Source organism: Nannospalax galili, unplaced genomic scaffold, assembly GCF_000622305.1.
Source record: "Nannospalax galili isolate Female #2095 unplaced genomic scaffold, S.galili_v1.0 scaffold1157, whole genome shotgun sequence".
In the NCBI taxonomy this organism is placed as follows: domain Eukaryota; kingdom Metazoa; phylum Chordata; class Mammalia; order Rodentia; family Spalacidae; genus Nannospalax; species Nannospalax galili.
In genome coordinates, this window is record NW_008340118.1 from 656,955 (window position 1) to 683,611 (window position 26,657).

At 49.8% G+C, this 26,657-nt stretch overlaps 1 protein-coding gene across 2 annotated transcripts in view; it reads left to right on the plus strand.

Moving 5' to 3' along the window:
- Rps6ka2 (ribosomal protein S6 kinase A2) overlaps positions 1-26,657 on the plus strand; it is a 154,422-nt gene that overhangs the window by 77,121 nt on the left and 50,644 nt on the right. For both annotated transcript variants that reach the window (XM_029564520.1, XM_029564521.1), the window contains exons 5-10: positions 10,297-10,377; positions 10,787-10,866; positions 13,961-14,067; positions 16,976-17,013; positions 18,448-18,590; positions 25,727-25,797. In XM_029564520.1, coding sequence (XP_029420380.1) covers positions 10,297-10,377; positions 10,787-10,866; positions 13,961-14,067; positions 16,976-17,013; positions 18,448-18,590; positions 25,727-25,797 — 520 coding nt within the window. The remainder of the gene's footprint in view (positions 1-10,296; positions 10,378-10,786; positions 10,867-13,960; positions 14,068-16,975; positions 17,014-18,447; positions 18,591-25,726; positions 25,798-26,657) is intronic.

The following is a 26,657-nucleotide window of genomic DNA, read 5'->3' on the forward strand; positions in this document are numbered from 1 at the left end:
AGTATACATTTTCCAACAGTATTCTTGAAGAATGAGGGCTAGGGAGGAACCTCATTCAGTAAAGTTCCTACCATTCATTTGTGAAAGCCTGAGTTTGATTCCTAGCACCCATGTGAAAATGTTGGGCTTGGTGGCCTAGGCCTATAATTCCAGCTTAGGGGAGGTAAAGACAAGAGGATCCTAGGGGTTTGCTGGCCAGTCAGTCTGCTGAGTCAGTGAGCTCCAGGTTCCCAGTGAGAGACGATTTCTTAAAAAATAAGATGGGCTGGCGAGATGGCTCAGCAGTTAAGAGCACTGGCTGCTCTTTCAGAGGGCCTGGGTTCTGTTCCTAGCACCCACATGGCAGCTCACAACCATCTGTAACTCCACTTCCAGGGGCTCTGATGCCCTCTTTTGAGCTCCATGGACATTGCATGCCCATGGTACACCTACATAAATGCAGGCAAAACACTCAGAAAATTTAAATAACTAAAAATTTTTTTAAATGCTGGGCGTGGTGGCACACGCCTTTAATCCCAGCACTTGGGAGGCAGAGGCAGGCGGATCTCTGTGACTTTGAGGCCAGCCTGGTCCACATAGTTCCAGGACAGCTGAGGCTGCAGGGAGACCCTGTCGCAAAAAGACCAAAAAAATAAATAAAAAGATGGAGAGGAAGACACCTGAAGTCAACCTCTTGCCTTCACACATATGCGTGCATGCACACATATGCATATATACACACACATAAGTATAGATACACAGACAAAACATAACACATATGCACACACATGTGTACATATACATGCACGCACACATACACATATAGATACACAGCCATGTACACATAGACATAGACACATAATACACATGCACACATACCTATACACATGGATACACACAGATAAACAGACATCGCATACATATTGACACAGACACACACACACACATGCACACACACACACAGGACCCACTTCAGCAGAATCATGAGGACGTGGGAACAGCAGCTCTGTCCAGTTACCAAACTATAGATAACATTTATTCTCTTCTCAATGAGTTGTATTTCAGATTTTCGACAATAACAAATCTCATATTTGGCTATTTTTTAATGTTTAAGAAACAAATATTCTAGAACAGTATGTTTGACTAGGTAAAGTCATTTTTACATTATGAAAATGAGCCATATGGAGAAAAGTGGAAAAAATGTCCATCTCCTGTGCTTCTTTCAAAGTCTACTTGGAAACCAAGCATCACTTTACATCCCACACTATTTCAGCTTTCTGTAATGGACTGTCACTAAGGAGTAGACTTTCCCCCCAGAAATCCAGATAGGTCTATTTCTTAAGAGAAAGCAAAAGGGCCTCACAGATCAGTACTTTGTGTGCAGTGGTCACAGAATGTCGTAAGCTTAACCCCCACTGCACTTACCCCCTCAACCTGAGTTCCTCCCTCACAGGTAGAAGAGTTGACACAGGGGAACATTGAAATTTGTTTTAGTTCCAGCTTCTCTGCATCCTTCTGGTCCGAGTCACTCAAAGAACCCAGCTCTTCCGTCTTCATCACACTCCCAGTTTGCAGGCCCGTTAGTAAGTGTAAGAAGAAATGTGCCCAAAAGTAAAGGAACGTGTAGCAACCAGGGCGATGTCCTCCACTCACCAGCCACAGAACCCTCCGAGTACCGTCACCAGAGGAAAGCACAGTTCAGTTGAATGGCAGAGCCATTTTGAAAAGAAGAGATGAAAGGGGGTGGAGGCTTACGGAAATCTTTTTAAACTTCAGACTGTTTTTCCACAGCACGGTGACGGCCATGTGTGCAGCAGGGAGGGTTGTTGTCAGTGGGAGTCTTCATGATTTGACAGGGAGGATAATAGTTCTGACAGCTCTATTTTACTTCTAAGCTTGGCGTGTCAGGCACAGCCCCCTCCTTTCTTTGTAGAGGTGACAAGTCGTTTCTAAAGGGATGTCAGCTGTACCGTAGCTGAAGAGGAAGGAACCAGCAGGTAGATGCGTGCGCTCACTGCCCAACTCAGGTCCACCCATCTTTCCCGTTCTGTGCGCCACCTCATGACAGAATGATGCTACCTATGGATCTTTTAAATTCCTTAAGTTCTTGAACTTGATCAAGTTTCACAACACAACATGGAATATGGAATAATTGTGGGCAATAATTCTATATCGTGTCCTCCGAATACAAGGACCTCCAAAGTGTGGTGATGGAGGAGGTTTGACTGAGTCAATATTCTGCCCAGCAGCATGTTCCCAAGCATGAGCCCCAACACTAACTAAACCTGATCTCTTCCCTGCAGTTCATGAGCAGGCAAGTGGGGACTCTCACTAGCCACAAGAAAGCAGACTTGGCCCAAAGCCACTTCTGGCTCTTCTGGCTGAGTTGCCTGGGGAGCCGTTTCCTGGCCCCGTTACCGCCGAGCTTAGGCAGGGCCATGGCTGTTAGGCATCTTCCCCAGCATAGCTGGTGCATGTGGAGCATCGCTGGCACGCGCACCTTCAAAAAGCATTAGCAGCTTCTCCATGGGATCAGCTGGGGCCAGAGTTGTCTAGAACTTCACTGGTCCAGGCTCTGCTTAGGTGTGTTGTGGGAAGAGGTGGGAATTGCTCTCTGTTAGGGAGAACTCTGACTTGGTTAAGCTGTGCTCCCTCCCTGAATGGCCTGGATGTAGTTAATGAGCACAACAGTGGCTCATGGTGATTGGGACCTGCCGTGTGACCACAGACGTGGGCGCCTAGATGCTAGGCGGTGCAGAAGTCACGCTCTTCAGCTGTCTCTGGCGTGGAAGGAATTTCTCTCATGAAGTCTTCCCTGCAGAACTGATTTTCTAGCAGGCCTTCGCCTGTGTTTTCAGGTCTAATTTCTAGTCTTTTTCCTACTATGTGTTCTCTTTCAGAAGTATTTGTGTTCTGTTGAAGGGAAATACTACCACTCTGGCCAGCCCTCTTTGAGTGTGTGAAGCAGCCAATGGACAATTATAGCACTCTGTGGGAGCGTCCTGGTGACTGAGTGCTGGGCCTTTTGGACAGGGTGGACATAGCCAGAGGAGGGAAGAGCTATAACAGGATGCTGTGAACAAAGCCTGCTTCCTGCCATGCCCTTGCTGTGGGCACCCATCAGACACCTCTGCAGGTGCACATGGCAAGCAGGACTTTCTCCAACCAATGTAGACATGTGTTGGTGACACTTATATTGATTACAACATTTGGAAATAATCCCTGGCTGGAATTACCCCAACTGGTTTCAGCCCCCAGAGTGTTATGTTCAGAACTTCTGTGTTTGTTTTTGTATTGGCTGAAGTGCTTCATTAAGAACATTGACTCACTCATAAACTCAGCTCCGATCCCCGCCTGCCTCTGAGCAGATTGTGTTTCTATGTGAAGACGTTTATGCTGTTTGAGAGATTTCGGACTCTGGAGAAACCAAGGCATGTTCCAAGCACAAGTTTGAAGTACCGCTTCCTTTTAGTGGGAGAATTGGCAGCGTTAGTTCACAAATGAGGAAACTGAGGCATAAAGCAGCAAAGTTCCCAAACCACATTGTGTGGGGATGGTCAGCCAGGACCCTCTTCTGACCCCCTGACCCCTAGCACCTCTCCTCCCCTCCTCATCAGGCCACCCCACTGACTTGTCATGCTGAAGGCATTTAATCTGCCAGGGGCTCTTTTCTCAATGAATTGTCTAGGATGAAAAATAAAGTGAAACTGAGTCCCCGTGTACCTCCTCCCACTGCCTGAGCCCTCTGAGGAGAACTCACCCTCCCTGTGTTCATCTAGCAAACACCTTCCTGAGGTAGCTCTGATCTGTTGCTGACCAACCTGCCTGTGCACCTTCAAGTTCTTCATGACTTATAGATAAGTGAAGTAAGGACCAGATCCCACTCCCTGTACATTGTCTTCAATATCTACACAGTGTAAATGCTGGAGTAAAGAGCTTAAGGTTTATCCAGATCTCTAGCACAGAGTCAGCTCAATAACCACCATGACGACAGTGTCTGGAATAGTGCGGTGTACAGAAATGAGAAGAGCTGGGAGTTATGCCCATACTGTGACCATGTGGCTGCCTTGGTCATCTGTGGATTTCTTCTCTTCTTTTGGGGGACAGTGGGTAATTCACTGCAAAAAGTTTTGACTCCGAAATGTCTAGGAACTCAGCTGCTCACAGAAGGCCATTTCATGCTGTGAATAAAACCTCCAAAAGCTCAAAGCTACTGTGGGAAGATGGTTTCTCCTCTTCATCTGGGAAATACGTGGTAAACAGTGTTCTTTGTTCAAAACTGAATCTGAATTCAAGAACATTGATGCAGAGTAGAGGACTTTCAGGCTACTTATTTATTAGACAGGATCTACTATATAGTCCTTGCTTCCCTGGAAATCACTTTGTAAACCAGGCTGGCCTCAAACTCACAGAGATCCACCTGCCTCTGCCTCCTGAGTGCTGGAATGGGCTAAAGGTATGCACCATGTCACCTGGCTGTTTTTCAGATTAACTTAGAGCCAAGGCTAGCTTTGCAAGGACACAGTGGGGTGAGTGTGGGAACTGTGTCCCCTGTCTCTGTCACCCTGTTTCATCAGGTCATATCCTCCAGGGTCATGAGGGTAGGGTCAGGCAGGTGGCATAGCAACTTTTCCATGGAGAGCAGACCTGTGTCCTGCTAGCCCTTCTCAACCCGGGTCCACCCTGCTGAGAAAAGGGCACAGTGCAAGAAGGCTGGCCAGTTGCTACCAAGGCCACCAGAAAAAGCAGCTCTGGCCCAGCACATGACAGGGCACCCCCCACCCCCACCCAGTCCACAGCTGCCCTTGGTGCAGAATGGAAAGATTTCCCTTTTGAGATTAGCTTGATTTGATACCATAGGTTGCCAGAGTCTAAGAGGCTTCTTGTCTAGGGATCTAGAAAGAACAGTCTGCTCTGCTGAATACTGAGACTTCAGTTTGACCTTTCTGCCACCTCTTCGTTTATGAGCAGTGTCTCCTCTGACCTCTTATTTTGAAGAAACAACCCTTTCTTCCCTTAGCGTCTTTATCAGCTGGCATCAGCTGTGTGTCACACTGGATAGACAGGTTTCAGTTTGGCTTTTATAAACTCCCCTAAAACTTCCATATTCTTCCTGCACTGTAATCCTCAGAATATCTGCTTGGGGGCCAGGGAGGTAGGGAAGCTTTGTACCTCTCTTCTGCCTTTACTGGTTCCCTCCTGTGAATCCCTTTGTCAGTAAAACCCACCCTGGGTCTCCTGGGCCCATCCTGGGAGCAGGTATTGAGGGCACTCTCAACACTGTGTTAATAAGAGAGCTTGCTTTCATCTGCATCAAGATAGGACATTTGTCCAAGAATGAATGGGTAAAATTTTTTAATTAAAAAACCCCAAGCTTTGGAAGCCTGAAGCAAGATCAGATCAAGTTCATCCTGGGTTACTTAGCAAAACCCTTTCACAGAGAAAAAAAAAAAAGTTTATCAAAATTTGTAGAAGTCACACTTAACGAGTGGCAAAGGCACCAACTTCTCTGGTTTTAGTAGTCCCAGCCCATTGCAGACCCAGGAAGAGTGACGTCTCAGTTCCCTGATGACCATGTTACTGCCCTCCCGTGTCTGTATATGGGCCTCCTCAGCCATTGCCCTTGGGGACAGTCTGCGGCTGCCCATTGCTGGGCAGTATGCTTTTTTTGTTGGTGGTGGTGTTTTGAGACAAGGTCTCCCTGCAGCCCCAGCTGTCCTGGAACTCACTATATACATCAGGCTGGCCTTGATCTCACAGAGATCTGCCTACCTCTGCCTCCCGAGTGCTAGACTTAAAGATGTGTGCCATCACGCCCGACTCTTCTGTGTCTCTATCGCTCTCTCTGCTCCTGATTTTCCTTTTGCTCTCCATGATGGGGTGTGTCCTCTGTCCCTCCTGGTACAGGACAGCAGTGCCTCCAGACCTGAGCAAGAACCTCTGTTCACTCTGACCACCCCAGGTTAACCTCTGTGTGGATCAGGGACGGCACACCTACCTTGCCAACAAAGCTGCTGCCCAGCTTCCTGCCAGTCCACATGTGGTCCCAGCATTTCACTCAGTGTGGCTGTTGGTGGCCTCCTCTGGACTACCCTGTAGCTTCTCTTCAAGATAATTTCTCAACTCAACATCCAGGCCAGAGGGCTGTGCCCTCTTATTATGGGACTGCAAGGGTAGTATTCTCTGTCCCCCTGCCAGCTCAGTCTCTCTGGGACTATGGAAGCAGGCCTCTCCGTTCTCTCTGCTGTCACATTCCCCAGGTGCTTTGATCATGCCCAGCTGTGGAGCTGTTCCATGTACGTCCTGTGCAGTCCATGTGCAGCCCCTGCTGCCTGGCTTCTCATGCCTCCTAAGTCACTGCTTGCCAGCCTTGCCCACCACGGCCCCTCAGCGCTGCACCCAGGCTACTCATCCCCTGGGCGGTGCCCTCCCTGCACCTCCTGATGGATGTGCAGTTCTCTCTCTGTAAGCCTCACCCCTCCCTGCCATGCCTTTCCACTTCCCTCCGCACCAGTGGCCCCCCTGCTGCTCACTTTAGGGAGTCTCCCCACCAGCCTCCTTTCAAAGGTGGGGCTTCAGCTTTGCACGCTCAGTACTAGCACAGAGCGACAGAGTAGGAGTGGGCAGGTGGGAGAAGAAGAGGAGTATGAGACCAGGAGGTGAGAATCTGGCTTTACCATGTACCTGTCCAAATTACAAAAGGCCCAGGAAGACCCATGCCCATGCCCACTCTGTCGTCCACCCTGCCCCCACATCCACCATCCCATAGCCCATTTCTAGTCTGTTTTCATAGGAAAAAAACGACCTGACAAAAATCCAGATGACTGCAGTGCTAACTCACGCTGAAGTGGAAAGATGTACTCAGCTTCCGAGCAGGCTCACGTGGCCTCCTTGACTCCAGTGGGAGAAAAAAAAATCTGCTCAGAGCATTGCTCCAATGCCAGAAACAGCCAGGGCATGAAATTACGTCAGATGAAAATGTTTGGCGGCCATCTCCACCTTGGGCAGGGCACTGCTTGAGATCCCTTGAGATCCCATGCCTAAGCCCCGTTCTTTTAACCCTCTTCTTCCTAGACTGGTCACATCCCTTTCCTCCTCAGGAGCCCTTTGACCTCTGCTGTTTCCTGCAGTGGTAGGTTCTAGCCTCTGGTGAGGTACAGCTGTGCACCCAGTGAAAAGCTGCAAGTCTATCCTTGGGCACCTGCCTTCTTTGACCATGAGCTGTTTGCTCCTCTGTAAAGTGTGAGGTCAAAAGACATGTTCTGCACGGTCTTCCAAGCATGGCATTCTAACATGGCCCCTCAACCCTCTGCTCTTGGGGCAAATCTGCTTGTAGACTCTGAGAGTTGGAGCTCTGCAGGACTTGGGAGGCTGGTTCTTATACAAGATAAGACAAGGCGCTCTTACACAAGTCGCCTGCAACTCTGTCACTCCACTGCATCTACTTGCTCCTTCCCACCACAGCACGGACTGCTGCAGTGGCAGGGACTGCTGTTGACATATAAGCAAATAGAGCCGTGGACCAGAGGAGAGTGTGAGGAGCCTGCGGAGTCTCAAAGTACAGTGACAGGGCACCTCAAGGGACAGTTGAGGGGCACTTGTGGCCAGGTCAGTGTCTCATGTGTGCTATATGGGACTTGATCTGTTTCCTGTGGTAAGTCTGTGACATGGGAGACATCTACCCTGTTCCAGAGACAGAAGCAGACAGCTGCCCACGGTGATGATGATTCCCACAGGGCGGACACCAGGCAGCCAGCTCTGCAATCACCACTGACCAGCACAGAACAGCACCAAAGCAGGGGTTGGACCCCAGAAGGCTTAAATGCTCGATGTAAAGGTTGGAACCAAGAGCTGACAGAGCAAAGCACAGGAGACTGTCCTGGAACAGGGTGAGGAAGGACCTAACATAAGGCATATTTATGACCTGAGTGATGTGGTATTCAAAGCTACGCAGCCAGCACCAGTGCTACACCCCAAACCTTCCCATCATCTGAACAGAAACTCTGAACCCTTTAGATTGTAACATCCTGTTCCTCCATATCTCCATCCCTTGGTAACCACTACTGTACTTTCTGTCCCTGTGAATTTGCCTATGCTAAGTTCTTCTTACAAGTGGAATCACAGGACAGTGTCCTTTTGTGTGGGCCCTGTTTCACTCAGTGTGTCTCCGAGTGTCTCATGTGACACTCATCTGTATCAGAAGTGTCCTCGTGAAGGCTGAATGCTGTTCTATTGTGTGTGTACCACGTGTGCATCACGTTTTGTTCATGTCTCTCCTGATGGACATGGGCTACTTTCACCAATGACTATTGGTGGTGCTGATGTAGACATAGCTGTGCAAATGTCTGTTCCAGCCACTGCTTTCGGATCTTTGCGACAGGTGCTAGGAACAGAATTCCTGGGTTATACAGTACTGTGCTCAGCTGTTCCGCGGTGCTGAGTTGTTGCATGCCCAGCAGCGCACACAGGTGTAGGCACCCTTGTGTCTACACCAACACTGCTAATAGTCCATTTTGTTGTTACTACACCATCCTTGGGGAAGGATTTCTTTTTTAAAAAATATTTTATTTATTATTTTTATTTTATGTGTATGAGTGTATTTCCTGCGTGTGTGAGTGCACCCATGCCATGCAATGCCACAGAGGTCAGAAGAGGGCTTTGGATTGAGCTTTGGATTCCCCTGGAACTGGAGTTAAGGATGGTTCATAGCCACGATGTGGGTGCTGGGAGTCAAACCCAGGTCCTCTGCAAGAGCAGTCAGTGCTCTTAACCGCTGAGCCATCTCTCCAGTACCGGAAAAGGATTTCTTTGATAAACCTTTAGGACTTCTTATCACAAGTATAAAATAGGGATGAGCACTATAACCTGACTTGTCACTATAGGCATTCTGCATGTCGCACCCTCTCACAGAGAGCTGTATGAGGTCCCTCAGATGGTGCCCTGGGTATACCAGTTGTCTATGGAGTCTCAGCTTTGTTCTTATCCTCAAGTGACCATCTTTCTTGACTTGTTCATTTGTTTTGCTCAGAACTAATTACATCTATATTTCAAGATGGCTGAGCTTGAGACAGCAGGAGCACTGACTAGCATGTTGTAATTCACATACACACGCATGCGCGCACACACATGTCTTTATGGTGGTTATTGGCCTGGAAAGAATTGTCCTCTTGTCTCAGAAATGGAAAAACCACTGCTTTGTTACTGTGTCGATGCTAGCCCCACTGGGTGAAAGTTGGGAAACGCATGGGTCATTCTGTGCCAGAGCGTCACCTCCTGGGTTGCTTCTTCCTTAGAAGGGCGCTGAGGGCTCTTGACACTGGAAAGGTGAGTCTTCGCCACCACAGCCACTCACTCATTTGGTGTCTCTTGGAAAGGGCCATCCCATAGGCACCTCCTGATCACAGAAGGTAGAGGTAGGAACACTACCAGGTCACCAAAAATGCTCAGCCTCCATGCTACAAGACCTCTAGACCTGACCTCCATATACAAGAAATACAAGCTAGAGGGACCCACTGAATGATCCCAGTCAGAAAGACCTCAATGTGGATCATTCTGCAAGAAAACTGGCCTGGACTCACTGAGAAGTCAAGTGGGGAAAGGTGTGGGGATACCGGCAGTTTAGTAGGCAACGTACTAAATGTACGGCCCTTGACTGGCCCCAAGCAAGAGCTGCACGTGGTAAGAAGGTGCTAAATGCTGGAGACCAGAAGGTAGCACAGATGTGGCACTGGGTTAGAGTCATCTAAGAAGCTGGTGGTGGAGGGAGAGGGTCTGGACAGGTGGCCATGGTTAAAAGCACTTCTGGTTCATGCAGAGGACCTGGGTTCAGTTCCCAGCACTCATGTGGCAGCTCACAACTGTAATGCCAGTTCCAGAGAATCAGTGCCTCTGGGCATTGAACACATGGTACATATACATTCATACAGGCAAACCTAACCACATAAAGTAAAAGTAAATGAAAGAGTAATTGGTGGGATATTAAATGGGGACTAGAGGTCAGACAGTGCCATGGGATGATATGACATTAGATTTGAGTCATGTAAGAAACTGTCCTTAAGAGACATGGGCAGATGCTCCTAAGTGTCATGGTGTCTACAATTTATTTTCCATGGTTTTTGGTGAGAGAGAAAGAGCTAGAAAAAGAAAAGTAAATGTATCAAAATGTAAGTAATTGTCAGATGGAGGTGAGGGGTGGTCACCACACCACTCTGAAGCTTACACGTGTGGAAACTGTGGAATGACCTCTCTGTGGTTGTGTCCTCAGGGGCCTCAGAACTCCCCACCCACCTCTGGCAGCCTTTCATTTCTACTTTGCAGTGCGGGACCGGGTCCGATCGAAGATGGAGAGGGACATCCTGGCAGAAGTGAACCACCCTTTCATTGTCAAGCTGCACTACGGTGAGTGCAGCAAATGTGACACACTTTGAGGGGGGCTGGGGGCAGCATCCTCAAGATCAGAAAGAAGAAAATCCTTGCTGTGGCAGCATCCTGTCTTGTCTGGGACAGAGGTCTCTTAGATCCTCCATCTTTAGTCCTTTTCATTTGTTTTGTTTTGTTTTGTTTTTTCCCTAAAAGAGCAAGATGCCCTGTCTTTATCCCAGAGACTATGTGAGGTGGGGCTGTCCATCGTTGTTAAGTGGTCGCCAACTGACCTCCCGTTGGTTAGATATGCCTGTCTGAATTCCAGCTCTGCAGATAAACAGTCTTGCTTGAACCAAAGAGAAACTGGGTTTTGGGAGCCATGGAGATATATGGTCAGAGGGAATGGTGTTTGTTGCTGAAGTGTTCATCTTGCCTCCTCCCACAGCCTTTCAGACTGAAGGCAAGCTCTACCTGATTCTAGACTTCCTTCGGGGAGGGGACCTCTTCACCAGGCTTTCCAAAGAGGTAGGTGAGCGTGCCAAAGGCCAGGGTGACCTGTCTAGGAAAGAGGGAGGGGGGCAGCCTTGAGGGAGATGGATGTGTGAAGGTCAGTGTATGGTATGTGATGTGTGGTACATAATGTGTCATGTGTGTGACATTTTGTCTGTGTGTGATGCAGTGTTTGTGATGTATGATGCCTTCTGAATATGTGGTAGGTGTGAGTGTTGGTTTTCAAAACTTTGGACAAACTCGGCATAGTGACACACACCTGTAATCGCAGCTCTTAGGAGACTGAGGGTTTTGAGTTCACAGTCAGCCTGTGCTACAGAGTGAGACCTGCACAGCTACATCAGCAAACAGTCCATACTTAGAAAACCTTAGGAACAGGCTCCGTCAGAGCTTTGTGTAAAGCTCAAAGTAGCAGTCCCTGTCCACTGTGCCCTACCTCAGGTAGAGTAGATGAAGCAATGTTTAGGTGACGTTTGGGATCAGTTGTATTTCACTCTGAATACAGAGAGCTGTGGCTCACTCTGAGTCCTGGAAAACCGATCCTCTGGGCAGTATGTGTTTAGGAGCATCTCGTCAGGTCTTTGCACACTGACTGAGCTCCATCAACCTCTAACTCCAGGGTTAGCCTTGACCATCCACACTTCAAGTAAGAAATTCCCAGAATGCTGCTTAATGCACCAGGAAGGCACTGCGTCCCTCATGACTTGAGGAGTACTTAGCTAGCTTGTGGGATGGAGGCAATGTCATGCTGGACTTCTATGAAATATTGTTTTATACAAGACAGAGAACAACAGTGACAGTAACATGCTAGTAACTGCATGGAACAGACGTGGGATGCTCCTAACATCTTCCCTGGCAGAGCAGTTTTTATTTGCCTGTGATGGTGATTTCTTTTTTTCCCCACCCTCCCAGTTTTTCAGTAGAACTGCCTGTCATGCATAACTTCAGACAAACAGCAGATCAAGACAGAGCAGGCCAGGGAGGATCCTGGAGACCATGGGCTTCTCTCCCTCAGTTTTCTAGTGGTCCCTGGGGCAGAAGTACACTGAGCATGGGGCTCTGCCCATCTCAACTCAGAAAACTGGCTCCTCTGGGGTCTACTTTTGTCCGCACTTGTGAGATGACCTTTGGTTGGGCTTCGGCCACAAGGCAGTGATTTGTAACTACTCACGGAGGGACAAGTGCGACCTGCTACCCCAGAGTAGGATGAGGTGGTCACACGTGGGCGCCGTGAAAAGCCTCTCTGTGCATCCTGTCCTTCAGCAGAACACTAGACAGCAGCCTGCCATATCCGGGCACCATGATGACTCACATCTGTGGGCAGTGGCTTGTCACTGGACTTGGGGACTGTATGAGCTGTGTCCTGAGGCCTGGGAAAGCAGAAAGTGATGGCGGCCCTCAGTACTAACTGCCCATGGCTGTCTGGTCATGAACGAGAACTTGACACGTGGTAGGATTTGTCTGAAAGACGACTGGATGCATTAGCATCTTACAGAAGAAATAGGGAACTAGGAGAGGTACTGGTCACACATAGGAACTAGGCTGGCTTCTGGGGTCACCACCTGCAGTTTGCAGCTCCTAAGGGAGGCGTCCCTTCTGGGAGGTGAGAGGCCTGACTGCTGGCTAGCGGCATTCACCACCCAGTCCCCTGACCCACCTCATTCTAGTTCTGGCCTCACATGGCATTGTTTGCATGTGGGTTTTCATGTGTCTGCTTTCAGTGATAATGTGGACTCTAGTGTCAACATGGAAGTCTCATGTAGAATGTGACAGTGAGGGGGCTGGGGAGAGGGTTCAGTGGGTAAAGTGCTTACTGTGCAAGCATGAGGACCTGTGTTCAGATCTCCAGTGTCCTTGTAATAGAAGGCCTGGCTCAGCAGCACACACCTGTAGTCCCAGCACTGGAGAAGAAGTTCCGGGGTGTGAATAGATGGTGTTATGGGACCAGCCTAGTCACATTGGGAGCTTCAGGTTCAGTGAAGTATCCTGTTTTAAAAACAAGGTGGAGGGACTGGAGAGATGGGTGAGGAGCACTGGCTGCTATTAAGATGGTGTTATGGGACCAGCCTAGTCACATTGGGAGCTCCAGGTTCAGTGAAGTATCCTGTTTTAAAAAACAAGGTGGAGGGACTGGAGAGATGGGTGAGGAGCACTGGCTGCTATTGCAGAGGACCCAGGTTTGGTTCCCAACACCCATGTAGCAGCTAGCAACCACTTGTAACTCCAGTTCCAGGGGATCTGACGCCCTCTACCGACCTCCGTGGGCATTGTACAACACAGGCAGGTGCACTTACACATGCGAGCAAAGCGCTCATACACATAAAATAAAAACAAAATATTCTTTAAAAAATAAGGTGGAAAGTGATGAAAGAAGACACTTAACATCACCCTCTGGCCTCTACACATATGTGCACACACCTGCTTGCATACATGCACACATAAGAATACAGGTGCATGGCACACACACAGTTTGTGTTGAAGTTTTGCCTTCCTGTTGACATGACGATGAATTCACAGATGAGACAGGGGCAGACCATCTTGAGCCGGCATTGAGGTCCGCTCACCAGGATTGTACCAATGAGAGCTCAGAATGTAGCCCCGAGCCCAGCGCTCATGGGCCCTCCCCACTAGCACATTGGACTTGGGACAGACAGCAGGTGACCAGGCTGCCGGTTTACATCAGTCCTAGCGGGAGATGGAAGAAGGGAGAAAAGTGAGGTACAAGATCCATTTTCCAGAGTCCTTCAGCCTCCACCGTGTGGTTCGGTTGTTTGCATTACAATATCCATCATGAATTCACACCAGAAGCCCTTCTAATAAAGCCAAAGCCCAGGATTGTACCCCAGAGCTGAGCAACTTGAGGGTAAGAAGGGCCAGTGGTGAGGAGGTTCTGCTCATGAGACAACCCATAGCAGCACTGCCTCCTGGATCTCACTGACCCTTGAATTTTGAGGGAACTCATGCCTCTGCATTAGGAGCACCAGAAGTGTCATGGGGGAGACAGGCTCTCCACACATGTACATTATGGGTTAGCCCTGGTCCCAGAAAAGCACTTTGAAAGAAGCAGCCATGGAACAAGCTGAACCGTGGTCCTCTCATGTCCCTCTAGGTCATGTTCACTGAGGAGGATGTCAAATTCTACCTGGCTGAGCTGGCCTTGGCGCTAGACCACCTCCATGGACTGGGGATTATCTACAGGGACCTGAAGCCAGAGAAGTAAGTGAGGAGAGAGGTAGACACATTGGTCACCCACTGCGGCATCTGTTGCTCAGGACTCATTTCCTGAGTGCATCTCAGACAATGGGCTTGGGACAGTGTCATGCAGATGGGTCCAGTCCTCAGGTTCCAAGCGGGCTGTGTGGGTGCTGTCTCCCCACCCTGCACCCTACTGCAGGTGTCCTGCTGCAGGTTGCAGCCTTTGCTGATTCTGGTAGAAGTGCTCAGGCCTGTCTGTTCTTCTCCCATCCTTGTAAGCGCTACATGGGGTGGAGGGGGCAGTCAGGACCACATTCATTCCTTCACACATACAGATGGCCAGTCAGAGCAGGCCCATGACTGACTACACATACCTCCCCCTCCAGGCCAGCAGCCTCTGTTACCAGGAAGCATGTCACATTGTCACACACATTTGTCCCCATTGCTCACCTCTCCCTCTTCCTTTCTCTACTGTCATTCAGGCTTGAGGCACATTTCAACCACTGCCCCAGGCTGGAGGGACGTGGTCGGTCAGCTTGCTCTGAGCTGGCTGCTTGGCCCATTTCTAGGTGACAGGTCAGATTAGTTCCTTCAAGGGATCAGCTGAGAGGCAGTGGCCACAGAGTCCCTGGCCCAGGTCCCCCAGGTCAGTGTGTCTTCCAGACTGAGAACTGTCATGTTTACATTTCTAGAGTAGTCCATCCAATCTAATGTAAATGCAAACGATAGCTTCTCACCAAGGACAGGATTCCTAGTTGCAGTTTTCTCTGTTCATAGTGGCACAGCTGGCCAGGACTGGCACTATCTCATACAGACAGGAGGGTTAGCAGTGGTGTTTCAGGCTCCACTGCCCAGCTCTCACAGTGTCCTTGGGTTGCTCATCTCACTGTGGGTTGGCTGAGTCATCCCACAGGAAACTCCAGCCACACTCCCAGAAGAGGTGTCCCATCAGGACAGCCAAAGGCCACACCATAAGTCCAAGGGGTCACTGATCAGGATGGACACCAGACCCTGTTCCTCATCTCTCTCTCTCTCTCTGTCAACTGCCCTGTCCTGAGATACAGATGCCTCCCTGAGGATATGGCTGTCATTCATGTGAAACATCTGAGGCTTTTTCCCAGGAGCCAAGTCATGTGGAATGAAGCATCTGCTTGTCTGTGCTGTGTGTGGCTCTCATTAACCACTAATCAAGGAAACATCTTGGCCCATCTGGTGCCTGTGTGAACATGACCCTCAAAGCCCGGTCCTCAGGAGCCCACAGGAAGTGCTAGTTTGTCACCTGTACCTGTCCCCTCCAGGAGCAAGAGCAGGAGGCCAGAGTGACACTTTGGAGCAAGTTTGACTCCATGCCCCTTGGTGTGCAGAACCCATGGCATCTCCTTCACAGCTTTGACCAGGAGGTGGACACTGGCCCTAATTTGTCCCCAAGGCTTACTACAAGGCTCATCTCAGAAGTTCACCTCATGCTGATTATCTTGGGCTTCGTGAGTTCAGGTTGTAGGGATCTGTGCCCACAGCCTGACCCCTCCTTGTAGGCGTGGATCTGAGAGACTCCTGTGTGCTGGGAACCACTCATGCTGGCTGACTGGTCAGGCAGAACCCTGGCTCCCATTAAGTTGTGAAGTTCGAGATGATTCTTGAAGCTAGAGACAACAACAGTTAATTTCACAATTAAGGAAAAGATTTTGTTGCCCAATTAGAATTATTTGGGAATGAATCTTGAAAGCTTCTTAATTCTGGGCAAAGCTTCAGTATGACTAAAAAGCAGAAATAAAAATATTTGCCTCTTTAATTATAACTTCTTAATATTCAATAATTTTTTCCACAAAACACTGAATACTCTTTAATCCTGTGCAGATACTTTTAATGTTGTTACTATACAATTTACTTGTGACGGAGGGCATAGTTGGGTGACCATAAGCACCCCACCACTACCCCTGGCAAGAACACTTTCCATCCTGCAGAGCTGAGACGATCCCTGTTACACACTAACCAGTTCACTTCCCCCCAGCCCAGGCCAGAAAAGCATTCTACTCTCTCCCAGTGAATGTGATGGTGCTCTGGGCCTGGTATGGGTAGAAAACTGTAGCATCCAACAAGCCATCCCTTCCCTTTCCTCGGTGTGTAGCCTCCTTCCTCTCCAGGCCCTTCCTGGTGTGTCTCTAGGACTGTGCTGTATCTCCTGGCACCTCTGGGAGCAGAATTTAATGACATTCCAGAAACTAGGTAGAAAGGTTGGAGCCCTGGGTCTTGGGGCATCACAGCCCCAGGCTCCAACCTGGGGTGCAGAGAAGAGGGGCTGATGACTCCATTTTCTAATGGGGTGGAAATCTAGGAAGAGCAAAGCCAGCGGTCAGACTTTGCTCAGTGGGAAACAGACCAGGGATGCAGTGGCCTGTGATTGGTGCTGCCAGGAGAGCCCCAGGTTCCACCACAGGTTTGAAGCCTAGGACACCCCTAGGCACTCCAAAGACAGGGATTGGTCCCAAGAGCTGGGGCCAGATTTAGGTTTCTAGGCAAGGACAGAAAGTTTCCTCCTCAGAGGGGGCAGGTAGCTGTGTCAGGGGCCCCATTCTCCTGGATCTGGAACAGGCCAAGGGCTGAGTCCTCCAAAGACTCAAGAATGTTCAAAACCTGCAGTACTTTGGCTCCCTCCCCTAGACTCAGGTCACACCCTTTGGTTCCCCTCCTGAGCTGGCTCAGACTGCCATATGAGCACATACAAAAGTAGCCGGTAGCCCAGGTACCACGCAGGACATGCTGGCTGCCTAGGGCTTTGTCCTGAGCTGTGCACTGCAGTGTGGACTGCATATTCTCCCTCTCCCCTCTCCCCTCTCCCCTCTTCCCCTCTCCCCTCTCTCCCCTGAGTTGTGCACTGCAGCATGGACTATATGCTCTCTGAAAACTGTTTTCTTTCCCTTTCTTTTAGCATCCTCCTGGATGAAGAGGGACATGTTAAGATCACAGGTTAGTAAAAAGCAGTCTTACCTCCTTCCACCACTTCTCAGCCCTGTTAGGTTGGGGGACCCCCTCACAGCCATAGCCCTGTCTCAACCCTGACCTGGCCAATTTTTTTTGTGTCCATGTGCTGGCTCTCCACACATGTGCTCACAGCAAGGGGGTGCTCAGACTTCCAGACTGCCTCCTCTGTTCTCCTGCCACACCTGCCTGAGACCCCTTCCAGACTTCTCGGTATCACTGGGTATTCATCACTGTGCATTCACCTGGGAGCCCCAGCCATGCTCACCATAGAGCAGATGCAAGTCTCCTAGCCTCAGTAGCAACTGCCCAGCTGCTCTGCATGTTTTTGTCCAAGCCCTGAGGCACTGAATTCAGCCCAAGTGCAAACATTCCATCTCATTCCCTGATAGCGCGTGTGTGTGTGTGTGTGTGTGTGTGTGTGTGTGTGTGTGTGTATACGTGTGTACGTGCATGCATGCGTGTCTGTGTGTGTGTGTGTACGTGCGTGCATGTGTATCTGTGTCTGTGTGTGTTTCAACGCGTGTGTGTGTGTGTGTGTGTGTGTGTGTACGTGTGTACGTGCATGCATGCGTGTCTGTGTGTGTGTGTACGTGCGTGCATGTGTATCTGTGTCTGTGTGTGTTTCAAGTTATGAGAAGCAACAGGATCTATTTCCTCATGTTCTGGAGCTCTGAGTCTCAAGGCTAAACTCAAGGTATCTCTGGGTCCCTGGAAAGAATCACTTGCCTTGATCCCTCCAGCTTGCTATGGATCCCCCTCCTCACCTGCGTTGACAGCAGCCCAGCATCTTCCAGTCTCTGGCTTACTTCTTCCTCCTTCACAGAGACCTGTTAGATGATGTTGGGCCTGCTCCGTTAATCCCCTGCCTCAGGATCCTCACTATATACTTGCAAGTCCCTTCACACTGTAAAGTCATCTGTTCATAGGTTCTGGATTCAGATGGGACCATATCTGGGCACCATTAACCTGCCCCATAACTGGCCCTGGCCTCACCTCCACACCTCCACAAGCCACTGAGTCCTCAGCACCTCACCAGCCAGGGAAGCAGGTGCCCACCATGCCTCCTCTTCCTTTCCTCCTTCCTCACAGAGCTGCCCTGCTTCCTGTCATACAGGCCCCTCAGCTGTGGTCAGAGTGCTACGTTACCTTGTGCTTATTTGTGGGAGAGGGTCTTTGGAAAGGCATGTAGCTACTAAGAAGTAAAACTCCTGATGTTACAGAAACTCAAAGAATTCTCCTCATAGATTTTCACCTCAAGAACATGCCAGGCCATCTTAGGCACTCCTAGGCAGATGCCATGCAGGGCTCTGTTGTCTGAGAGAGGGAGGGAGCAAGTATGCAACCCCTAGAGTCTGCACAGCCACGGTCCTGAGTCTGCCCAGAGACTCAGGCAGTGCTGTGTGATGTGCTTACATTTAGATTTTGGCCTGAGCAAGGAAGCCATCGACCACGACAAGAGAGCCTATTCATTCTGCGGGACGATTGAATACATGGCACCCGAGGTGGTGAACCGGCGAGGACACACGCAGAGTGCAGACTGGTGGTCCTTTGGTGTGCTCATGGTAAGGGCTGGTGCCTCTGGTTTCCCTGAAATGGTAGCTGTTGCCCAGTTGGACTCCTATTCCAGCTTGACCCAGAGAGCCCAGAAACGGAAGAGGAATTGGGCTTGAAGGGCAAGTCCAGGCCATTCTGGTGTTTGGCACAAGAGGAGGCAGTGAGTTTGAGAGCAGTCCTGCAGCCTTCTCCGCTGTCTGTCCTGGTTCTCACCATAGGAAATGGATGTGGGGTTCAAGTAAGAATGCAAGTATATTAAAGGTTGAACTTCTCTGTACTAACCATGGTGGATTCAGCAAGGGTATGAAGAGAGACAGTGATTTCTATGTCAAACACATTTCTCCTATTTCAAACAAAATCCCTTTACTGAGTTGTAAAAATTGACAAGAACCAAAGCATTCTTGGACTAACCATTTTTATATCTGCATCTAGAAGTGGTCCCCATTTCCAAATCTGGGCTGCTCCTTACTTGCCTCCTGCCACCCAGCTGGACAGCATGATCACGGCCCCCCACACCCTTGCTCTCTGGAATCTGACATCAGTGACAGTCGGTTACCCCCAAACCCCTCTAATCTGCATTTAGCAGGGGAAGAAGCTGAGGTCACAGGGGTTTTAGTAGATGTGATAAGAGCCTCAGCATGGTCTGTGCATCCAAATGAGTTCCCTTCACAGACTCAGCCACCTGTGTTCCCCACCCCTGTGGGACTGCCCCTGTGTTCCCCACCCCTTGTAGGACTGCCCCTGTGTTCCCCACCCCTGTGGGGCCGCCCCTGTGGGACCCAAAGCTCTGGTTCAGATTCTCCTCTTCGAACCTCTTGGGGTCTTAAGGAGCCACAATCACCAACGCTCTCCGGGGCCTGGTCCTCAGCAGCTGTGTCTACACAAGCTGTAAACACTGGCAGACTTGTAACCAGCCAGCTGGGGAGAGGGTTTAGCTCACAGTAAGAGATGTCCTTACCCCCTCCTGGGCAGCCTGTAAAACTGGACTCCTCTCCTCTGTCAGATCTTAATAAAAAGCCGGTTGGTCCTAGTAAAGGGAGACCCCCATAAACCCCAAACCATAAAGCAGTTCTTGCTCTGCAAACAAGCCCATCCAGGACCCCCATAAACCCTAAATCCATAAAGTGGTCTCTGCAAGCAGGTCCTGCTTTGTCATCAAGGCCTTTTGAGACCCTTACTGTAAAAAGTGGGCCCTAAATCCTTTACAGGTGTCCCTATCTGACTCCCATGACTGTTTCCATACACAGGGCACTGATGCTCCCTGCTGCTTGGCAGGTGTGGGGCTACTCCTCTACGGCCAGTAGTCAGCCCTCATTGACTGATGATGGTCAGTTTGAATTGCTGAGGTTGGTTGCTTTTTCTCTCCACCTGCAGCTCTTTCAACTCCTAGTCCTAACATTAGACCAGGGAGAGAGTTCTTACCCAGGAGAGAGTTAAAACTCCTAATTCCTAACACACAGAACATCACAATTGCACAGTGATGTAAAAGTCACTGGTGTTGCCAGGAAGGTGGCACTAATGCTGTTGATGACTATTCAGACCCTCAGGGACAGCAGCTAGGACGCAGGTCTCTTCTGAAGGCCAGTAGTCAAATCCCCATGGTCCCATGGTTGTCTCAAAGCATTTCCTCCTTCTGACTGAAAGGTTGGTCTTCACATGTGCTAAGGAGACAAACAGTTACCTTTGCTCTCTTCCAGGTGACTTTTGGGTAGATAGCTGTGCTCCCATGTATGTGGCTTCTTTTTTTTACATATTTTATTTATTTTATTTTTTATATGTATGCATGTATTGCCTGTGTGTAAGTAAGTACACCCATGTTGTGCAGTGCCCATGGAGGTCAGAAGAGGCTGTCAGATCCCGTGGGACTGCAGTTACAGACAGTTAACTACCATGTGGGTGCTGGGATTCGAACCCGGATCTTCTACAAGAACAACCAGTGTTCTTAACTGCTGAGCCATCTCTCCAGCCCCGCATGTGGCGTCTTTTGAGCGCCTGGCTGGCTGGTGGGAGTCTTCTGGGCAGAGGGGTGATGATGCCCCTACTTGAAGTCTCTTTCCATTGCTGCAGACTTTACTGAGTTGCCGTCTGTAGGTGTAAGGGTCCGTCAGCAGCTGCAGGAGTGGCCTGTCCTTTCAGCTCCACTGTCCTGGAGCTGGTGTTCGTCCCCACCCTCAGCAGGCTGGTTGTGCCGCCTGTCCGGGCTTCCTCCACATCTCACCCCAACTTCCCACTTTCTGTCCTTCCCTGGGATATCTAGCTTGCAAAGAGGTTGACAGAGTGGGGAAACCCACAGCTGGAAACAGACTGCACAGTATGCTACAGGTAGAGCTTGGTCTTGGGACGGTCATGGGGTCCTGCCCTCTGGCAGGCCAGCTGATATGTGGGTAAGAGCAGGAGGCCAGCCAGGCTGTCCCCTGATACCTAATCCTCCAGGAAACCTCCCCATGTAGCCCTGAGTGAGATCAGCTCTTGAGACCTTTCCCGACCCCAAGCTGTCCCGGGCTTCCTCTCCGTAACTCCTTCACACCTCTGGTGGTCACCACACCACATCTCCCATGTGTCTTTGTACTTCTCCACTTCCTATGCTTTAAATAGTCACCTCCCTGACACAATATCTCTCACTTCCCAAGGAACAGTGACTGCAGAGGTCCACACCATGTTTCATCCACACCGCGTTTCATGACCTTTACCTGGCTCTGGGACTCCCTGCCCCCCAGAGTTTGCCAAGCTGACAACAAAATGTGGTTCCTGCTCCCAGAACTGGTCTTATTGCAGCAGCTGCCACACAGCCACCAGGAGCTACTACCACCAGGTTCTCACCCACACAGGACACTTCTCCCCACACTGCTCAGTTATTGGTATGAGGCTTGGTTTCAGTTGTCAACCTGCCTGGATGAAGAAATGCTTAGGACATTAATGAGGCATACCTTTGGTATGTCTGTGTGGGCTTTTCTATAGATTAACTGCCAGAGGAAGGCTAGCCCTGATGTGGGCAGCACCATCCCGTGGGCTGGGGCCCAGGACTGAAAACAAATGGAAAAAACGAACACCAGGGCATCTGTGCTTCACAATGTGCCCACGTGTGACCAAGCCTTCCCTGCCACTGTGCCCACTAAGATGAACAGAACCTTCTCAGCATGTAAGGCAGAATAAATCCTTCTTCTCTGGATGGATTAGTTTCTCATTGCTGTGACAAGATGTCTGGCAAAGCATCTTAAGGAAGGAAGGGTTTAGAGTGACCTGCAGTTGGAGGGTGCAGTCTGTGCTGTCGTCAGGGGTGGCTCTGGCTCTGGTGACTGGAGCTTGAGGTGGCCAATCACATTGTGTCCACTGCCAGGAAACAGAGAAGACTCAGCTGACTTTCTTCTTACTGAGTCCAGGACCCCAGACCATATGGTACCATCCACATTTAGGGTGGACTTCTGCAATTCAGCCTCTGGAAACACCCTCATAGACATACCCAGAAATGTTTCTCTTGGAGATTTTAAGCACAGTCAAGTTGACAAGATTAACCATCACCCTCCCTTAAGTTGCTTTCTGTCAGGTATTTCATCAGAGCAAAGATCCAGGTAGTTGGTGCAGATGGAACCATTCTGTCATTTCAGTCAGAAGGATCCCACATTCCACATCTTGGGGCAGTTACAGACAAGGGGCAGCAGGTTTAGCACTGTTACTTACTCACGAGTCAGATATGGTGTCACAGACCACGGAGAAACACTACATATCACTTGAGAGTTACAGGACTTCCTCAGATTTCATCTGAACCCCGAACCTCCAACCATGGCAGAAAAGATAGTTTTCTTTCTGCACACAGAAATGAGCGCTGTTCAAAGAAGAGTGGTCAGCAGTTCCTGATCTCCACATCCCCTTTGAGTCCTGCCCAACTCTTCTTTGGGATCCACATGCTGACCAGCTTCTCCCAGAAGACCTGACTCGCAGCCTCAGGCTCCAGTGCTTCCTTGCCAACATCAGAAGTTATTTCCCAGTTCTCATGTGCAAGTAGGAGATGGGCCTAAGTGACATCCCGTGTCAGCTCACCTAAGCCTGGTGAAAGACTCTCTTTGGGACCCCTGTGTTTGTGAGCTGCTTCTTTAAGGAACCCTGAGCTCCGTGGGGGAAATGAGGGTTAGGAGGACTGGACCCCTGCCTTAGAGGCACCGTGAGCTCCGTGGGGGAAATGAGGGTTAGGAGGACTGGACCCCTGCCTTAGAGGCACTGTCGTTTCCTCATCTTGGAAGCATCGTAGGTCTTCAAGTGAATCTCAGTGTCTCATCAGATTCCCTGTGTGTAGCCATGGCCTGACCCTGCTGACATTCTGTGATTGCATTACCTGGGGGTTCCCCAAGCATGTGCATTTCCTGTGGGAGCCCAGGTTCACCTTGGCCACTGTCACTTTGCTCTGAAGCCTTGGTGGCAGACACACCACAGCACAAGTCTCAGTACAGGGGCACCCAGCCACCAGGCCCTGAGTTAATAAGACATAAAGGACAGGCACTTTCTGAGCAGCAGCACCCCGAAATGAGCCCCTTTCTGTGGGCTCCTAGGATTAGGAGATGAAGCTGGAGAACCATGATTTGCATAGGCTTCCAAAGCAAACAATTCCATCCTTATGTCACCTCACATCATCCTGAAGAGGCACTTGGTGAGCACCCCGTGTGCCCGTGTTGGTCCCTCCCATGAGGACCTAGCTTCAGAGGAAAGAACCATGTGGAGGGAGAATGGGGAGGGGGAGAGACGGCTGGTAACCAGACCCTCAGTGTTAGGAAGAAATAGCAAACAAATGTGTGCTGGTGCCCAGGCACAGAGACCGGCACTGCTGTGCAGCAAGGGTGAGCTGGTCAGAAGCAGGCGTCCTCGTTCCACGGAGCTGTGCTACGGCTCTTCCTGGGAACTGGGGTTTCATGAGTGCTATGAATAGACTCGAGGGAAGAAGCAGAGGCAGGAAAGGAAGGAGCCAGCATAGGAGCGCTCCCTTCACCATGGCGCCTATTTTGAGATTATAATTTGTATAATCAGTTTATGAGTGTTCATCCCATTTCATCAGACGAGTCGCTCATCTGCTCATCAGAACATCCAAGCCTTTTCGTTTAATTACTTTGTCTATTTTATCTGGACTCTGTCGCTCTTGCTTTATTACTTACATATTTGTTTATTGTCTGCAGCCCGGCGTTCTGCACGCCTTCATTTAATCAGCTGCTGGTTCAGTGTGACCGGTGTGCTCAGACCCCCAAACTGCAGGAGCTTGTTCACGCCTTTAGAAGTTGGTTTACAGAAGACTAACAATATTAAGGACGTGTACCTGCTCACCCTAGCCCCTTTTTCTTCCCTCCATTTCCCACTGAACCTCGTCTTCCGAGTCTCCCTTCTACTGCCCAGCCTCCTTTTAGTGGGAGGTGGGAATGACTGCAGTTCATTACAGAAATGTATGAACCTGTCAAATAATCAGAAAAAGACTGAAAATTGTCACCGCACTTGTTTGTAATTCACTCCTGGTGGCCTGGAAGCGTGCTTCATCCTTCCTCGTCAACTTGACCGGATTTAGAATCGGCTTGGAGGCACACTTCTGTTTTTAAAATATTTATTTTTTTATTTTATGTGTATCGGTGTACTGTCTGCATCTATAAAAGTGCACCCGTGTCATGCAGTGCCCATGGGGGTCAGAAGAGAGCATCGAATTCCCTTGGAACTGGAGTTACAGATGGTTGTTAGCCACCATGTGGGTGCTGGGAATTGAACACCTGTTGGTCCTCTGCAAGAGTAGTCAGTGCTCTTAACTACTGATCCATCTCTTCAGCCCTAGAAGGCGCACTTCTGTGTCTGTGAGGACATTTCTAGAGAGGCTTAAGTGAGGCAGGAAGACCCAGCATGACTGGACAGCACCATCCCATGAAGCAAAGGGGAAAGGAAGAAGCAGCTGAGCTCCAGCACCACCGCTCTCTGTCTCCTGACTGCAGACAGTGTGAGCAGCAGCCACGGCTCCAGCTGCCTCAGTCTCCATGGCGCCTTCCCGGCCTCACACTGAGCTGAAATAAACCTTTCTCTCCTTAAGTTGCTTTTGTCAAGTATTTTGTCATAATGATGAGAAAAGTAAACATCGCCCCCAACAGTACATACCTTATTATATGTTGGCGTATCCACATATAAAATCATGTTACAAAAATGTTGCAGTAAGCATGAAAAGTTAGTATATGAAGCATATCTGTGCTCTTAAAACAAGTAAATATAAGAGTGCAAAGCACATGCTGGAAGTTGGTCAATACAGTGTTGTCTTTGAGTAATGGGATCCAAGGTGATTATTTTGATATTGTACTTTTTGTGTTTCCTGGGATTTTCATACTGCAAAGGAAAGATGATGAAGGGTTAGTTGCTAAGAGGCAGAGACAGATGCAGTGAAAATACCAAGCCATGCAGGTGTAATGGGATGTTTTACCACTTGGGTTCTTCCTCGTCAGTTAGACTGACAGGAAGACACTCATACCAATGCTTTCGCACATTTCCCTGAGTGTTGGTACCACGTGTGGGAGGGGTTTGTTCCTCCTACCCTGGTTACAGAGAAGGAATGGTCAGGGTGTATGTTGTGATGACTCTGGGGTCCTAGGCTAGAGCCTCTGGGGCCCACAGAATGAGTGCTGTTTGTTTGAGCAGGAAACCGATGCTTGGCAAGTCAAGTCTGCCCTTGGCCTCATCTTATCACAAGCCCTTCCTGGCCCGTGTTATTTTAGTGAGTGGCAATCTGTGTCTGAGAGATTGCTGGTGCCATGTTGTCCCTATCAGATGTTATCAATGGGCTGTGATTGGGATCTTTCCCATCACAGAAAAAGACATCGCACATACAGTGGTCTGGAACAGAGTGGTCGGTGTGAGGTAGCTCTCCCCTTTCTCCTCTTCCTTTTCCTCCTCTTCCTTCTCTCCCTTCTCCTCCTGCCATTGCTCTCTACAGCACCCACCAGGGAAGGGTGGTCCCTAGACCACGTGTAGTGCAGTCACTCACTGTGCTCACCCTTCATGCAGCTTTCCAACTGGATTGGGAACCTGGAGGCAGAGATCCCTAGTGCCCCACCACATGGTCAGTGCTACACTGCACTGACGGGGATTGGAAGTGGAGGAGTGAACTCATCGGCTTGTGTTCTGTGTTGCTCTGCAGTTCGAGATGCTCACGGGGTCCCTGCCATTCCAGGGGAAGGACAGGAAGGAGACGATGGCCCTCATCCTCAAGTGAGTGTGGTTCCCACACCAAAGCATATCACTTTGCCCAGGAGCAGAGCTTGGGGCTTCACATTGCAGTTGAGGAGGATAGGGGCTGCTGGGGAAGAGCACGTGCTGGGTGGATCGAGTGCGGGGGAGGGGGGGGGCTAGCTGCCAGGAAGATGACAGGAGGATTCTGATGAGCCTTCAGGCTTAGGCAATTTCCCATCAACCAAACTCACCCAGAGTATCCAGTGCTGACTTCCAGATGGTGTGATACTGACCTTCAGATCTGAAGATCTGAGATTGAGAAGCTCTCAGAGAGGGCACAGGCCTTCCTCTCTTCCTGCTGACCCACTCGTGGTCACCCACGCCCCCATCCAGCAGGAGTTGGCACTTCGAGGCAAGCAGTTTTCGCTCCGTTCTCCTGCAGATGCATTACTGTGAAAGCCCTAGATGAGCTCAGCCTGAGTATCAGAGAAGGGCATGAAGTGGGTGATAGGGACCCCAAATCAGGGAGGGCTACTCCATGGAGAAGTCCTAACACTCTCAGGACCGCCAGAATGCTGCTGTAGACAGTTGTATAACCTTTATTCAAACTCCAGAGGCATCAAATCCCTCAAGTTAAGCCTCTGTAAGTTTCTTCCTTCTACATGGGGGAAGAGGTGGGTGAAGAAAAGCCCATCGCAAAGGCCCTTCACAGTGCCCCATGTTGTCCTTTGATTCATGGTAGCTGCCAGAACTGCAGCCCATGTTCTATGGGAACCGCCTCTGATCCCTGGGTTTTTTACTCTTACTAAAGCTAGGCAATCCCTCCCACAAGCCGAGGTGGGCTCCTGCCTGTCACTTGGGCAGGTTAGACTTCCTGGAGGTTCAGCCCAAGCTCAGCG